This window comes from Trypanosoma grayi, assembly GCF_000691245.1.
Source record: "Trypanosoma grayi strain ANR4 Tgr_434_V1, whole genome shotgun sequence".
In the NCBI taxonomy this organism is placed as follows: domain Eukaryota; phylum Euglenozoa; class Kinetoplastea; order Trypanosomatida; family Trypanosomatidae; genus Trypanosoma; species Trypanosoma grayi.
The window spans coordinates 7620-11329 of NW_008826053.1; the positions used below are offsets into that span (position 1 = coordinate 7620).

The window sequence follows — 3710 nt, forward strand, 5'->3', positions numbered from 1 at the left end:
CGTGTGGATCGTCGGGCTCGTGTCGCGCTCCGGCGGCGGTGTGCTGCTGGCGGGCAAGTACCCCCCCGGCTCGCGCGTCACCGTTGTGGACTCGATGCTCACCGCACGGACGGCTGTTGCGTACCGCGACGGCTATGACCTTGGCGGCGCCTCCGCATGCCTCGTGCTGTACGACGTGGATCTGACGGGGAGTGTGCTGACCGTCGCGCGCACGCAGGTGGCGGCGGTGTTCGACGACGCGGTCGGTGTGCTGGTTGTCGGCGGCGTGGTGCTGCCGTCCGACGGTGCGTTGTACATGGACCGGCTGTCTGTGCAGGCGCCGCTGGGGCTGTGCGTGTCTGTGGAGGGCGGCGTGACGGCCGCCAGCGGCTCGGTGCTCGGGTTCGTGGACAGTGACTTCCTGCTGTGCAAGCACGCGGTGTCGGTGCGCGGCGCCGTGAGCGTGTCTGGCTCTGTGGTGGAGTTTCTGCGCAGCAAGTTCGTGTCGACGCAGGACTACGCGGTTNGGTGCGCGGCGCCGTGAGCGTGTCTGGCTCTGTGGTGGAGTTTCTGCGCAGCAAGTTCGTGTCGACGCAGGACTACGCGGTTGTGTTCTACTCGACGGCGAGCTTCACTGACGATTCGATGCTCCTGATGAGGGGCAACGTGCACGACAGCGTCGCTAAGGAGATGCTGTACACTTCCGGTGGTATGAGCGTGATGGGCAGTACACTGAGCTTCGCGCGCAACAAGGGAGTGTTCCCGCAGATGCTCTCGGTGGGGGTGTCGCTGGGCACGGGGGCGCACATGAAGGCGGCGTGCAACAGTATTGGCGGCAGCGTCCTGACGACGGCGGNGCTCTCGGTGGGGGTGTCGCTGGGCACGGGGGCGCACATGAAGGCGGCGTGCAACAGTATTGGCGGCAGCGTCCTGACGACGGCGGACGAGTACGCCGCTGCCGGTTTCGGTGACGCTGAAAGCATTGAAGTTGTTGGGTGCGACACGTGCGACAAGGACACGTACTGCTACGCGCCTGGTGCGGCGTCGGCGAGCGAGGAGGACGGCGAGTGCGAATGCGCGTGCAGTGACAGCGGGCACGGGGAGGCGTGCGTGCCTGTTGGAGGCACTGCGCTGCCGCCCGCCCCCGGGAGTGCCTCATCATTCCTCCTTGAGAACAAGACCCTGCAGTCGGCGTTAGTTGTGCCGAGCGGTGTGAGCGAGGTGACGCTGCGGCACCTGGTGCTGGATGGCGTTCATGCGGCCATCTTCGTGCCGTTGATGGCAAGCGACGGCGTGCGGATCGTTGTGCAGAACGTGTCGCTGCTCAACGGCGCCGTGCTGTACGTGGCAGGCGCTGACGACCGCCTGGTGGAGCTGTCTGTCTGCGGCGTGACGGCGTTCAATGGCGTGATTGTGCTGACGGGCACGTTCGCCATGGAATCGGTGCTGACCGTGACGGACTCGCTTCTGACCACGACGGCGCCAACGCCGCTTGTGTACCTGCCCGGCTCGCAGTCTGCGCTGTACGCCCCGGCGCTGGTGCTGTCGAACCTGCGGCTTGTGCAATCCGTGCTGGTTGTGTACGACGTGTTTCTGGTGACGGTGCTGGCGGGCGGGCGGACGCTGGTCGCCGATGGTGCGGCGCTAGAGCTCATCAGCGGTGGCATCGCACTGGACGCAGTTGTGTTTAGCGGTGAGTGCGCGCTACATGCCGGTGTGCGTGTGGCCGCGTCGGAGGGCAGCGCACTGCGCGTGACGGAGAGCAAGGTGTACGCCGAACGCGGCTTGGTGTTCGGCAATGGAGTGACAGCGAGTGCGTCTGCTCTTGTTGTGACCGGCAACACCGGCGCGCTGGGTGCTGGTGCGCTGTTGACGCTGGGGCAGCTGGTGTCTTTCACGTCCGATTCGTGGCTTTCAGTGAGCAGCAACAGTATCACCGGACAGATCCTGTCGCTGCCGACCTACCCGTCCAGCGCGGAGTTCCCGAGCAGCACGCTCACATTGTACGGGAACACTGGCAGTGGCTCCGCAGTGATGGACGGCGCCATCGCGCTGGGGAACGCCGGGCGCAAGTTCCTTGTGGGGTGCCTGATGCACAATGGGCAACGATTGGCGCCGATCGACTACCAGTCTGTGGGCATCTCCGGCGTAACCCGCACCGTGGCGTGCAACGCGTGCGACGCCGGGGTGAGCTGTTTCGCTGCCGCAACCAGGTCGATGTCGACCTCATGCCGCTGCAGCTGCGCGGAGGGCGGGTACGGGAGGAACTGCCTGCCGGTGTACCTGCCGCGTCCGGACGGGTGCAACCGCACGCCCCCCGAGCCACTGTGGAGCTACACGGCGACGCTGACAGAGTCGCCCAGCGTGACGCCGACGTGGACAGTGACGCCGCCAACACCGACGGCGAGCCTGAGCGAGACTCGCTACAGCCCGACACACTACGGGCCGACGGACACACGGCAGGTAACCGTGACAGAGACAGTCACAGCCACGGCAAGCGTGACGGTGTCGCTGACAGGCACCGTCCCACCGACGGAGACGGTGACAGAGTCGCTCACGGCAAGCGTGAGCCTGTCGGTGAGCGAGACGCCTGGGTGGCGCAACGTGCCGTGCCCGACACTATCCGTGGCGACGGTGGCGGGCGGCGGCCTCACGCAGAACGAAATCCGTAACGGGGGCGCGACGCCAACACGGCTGGCGGTTGCGCTGCCGCCGCCGTTCCGCTGGGCCAGCGACCCGAGTCTCAGCGCGTACATGAGCTTTGCGCTGGAGTCGCCGAAGCAGCCGAACGGGTTCAGTGGGCCATGGGGGGACATGCTGCGCAATGCGACGTGGGGGCGCAGCGCGACGAGCCCGTACAGCGTGCTGGAGCTTGCTGTGCCCGTGTACAGCGGCTACTTCATCGGCGCGGACGAGACGATATTCATCTCGTCCAACGGGTCCGCTGTGTACGGCGGGTGTCACGGCGCGCTGGTGGGGTCCTTCACGATTGCGTCAAGCACGCCGCCCTCGCTGACGGGCGCGCTGTCGGTAATCAACGGGGCCGTTGCTGGCGCGACGGCGGTTGCCTTTGTGGTTACCGGCGGGCTCGGCTCCATCCTGGAGATACAGGCGCTCGGCGTGTTCGCGAGGATGTCGTGCGCGACGGCGCAGGAGCGTGCGAGCTCCGTTGCGCTGCCGTACTTCTTGTCGGTGTTCGCCGGCCTCGATCTGCTCTGGATGGTGGTGGGCAACGCGTTGATCGCTGCAGCCTTCGGGTGCCTGCACTACGCGCTGACGGTGGCGTACCAGCGGTGGCGCGGCGTGGATACGGTGAGCGCGTGGGCAGCGCTGCGGTTCCCGAGCCTGACGTATCTTGTGGCGTACCTGATGCAACTCGGCATATTCGTCTGCTCCGTGTTCATGCTGGCGACGCCCAAAGCACACGCCGCGTACTACGTGATCGGTGTGATTGGCGTGCTGTACGGCGTGGCGTTCCCGATCGGTGTGTGCTACTTCATCGCACACTACACCGGCGCAAGCTTCACTAAATACTGGCAGTTCTCGAAGAAGCCGCTCCACGAGCGTTGGCTGTACCCTGTTGGGTATTGGTGCCCCGTGCTGCAGCAGCAAATGTACGGCAGCATATTTACGAGCATGAAGGGAAACTACGTGTACTGGTGCGTCTTCCAGCTGATGGTCCTGTGCCTGGTGGGCATCATTGCGGCGGTGCAGCCACCAGCGGACAAGTG

General features: G+C 65.7%; 2 protein-coding genes across 2 annotated transcripts in view; both read left to right on the top strand.

Moving 5' to 3' along the window:
* Positions 1-523, top strand: part of DQ04_04341010 (dispersed gene family protein 1 (DGF-1)) — a gene marked incomplete at both ends in the record, with an annotated part of 6705 nt that extends 6182 nt beyond the window's left edge. The window contains one exon of the mRNA XM_009313510.1: positions 1-523. This exon is cut by the window's left edge and continues 6182 nt beyond it. Within this exon, the coding sequence (XP_009311785.1) occupies positions 1-523 (523 nt within the window).
* A 101-nt stretch (positions 524-624) lies between these two features.
* The window catches only part of DQ04_04341020 (dispersed gene family protein 1 (DGF-1)), a gene marked incomplete at both ends in the record, with an annotated part of 3657 nt that continues 571 nt past the window's right edge, over positions 625-3710 (top strand). Inside the window, one exon of the mRNA XM_009313511.1 lies at positions 625-3710. This exon is cut by the window's right edge and continues 571 nt beyond it. Within this exon, the coding sequence (XP_009311786.1) occupies positions 625-3710 (3086 nt within the window).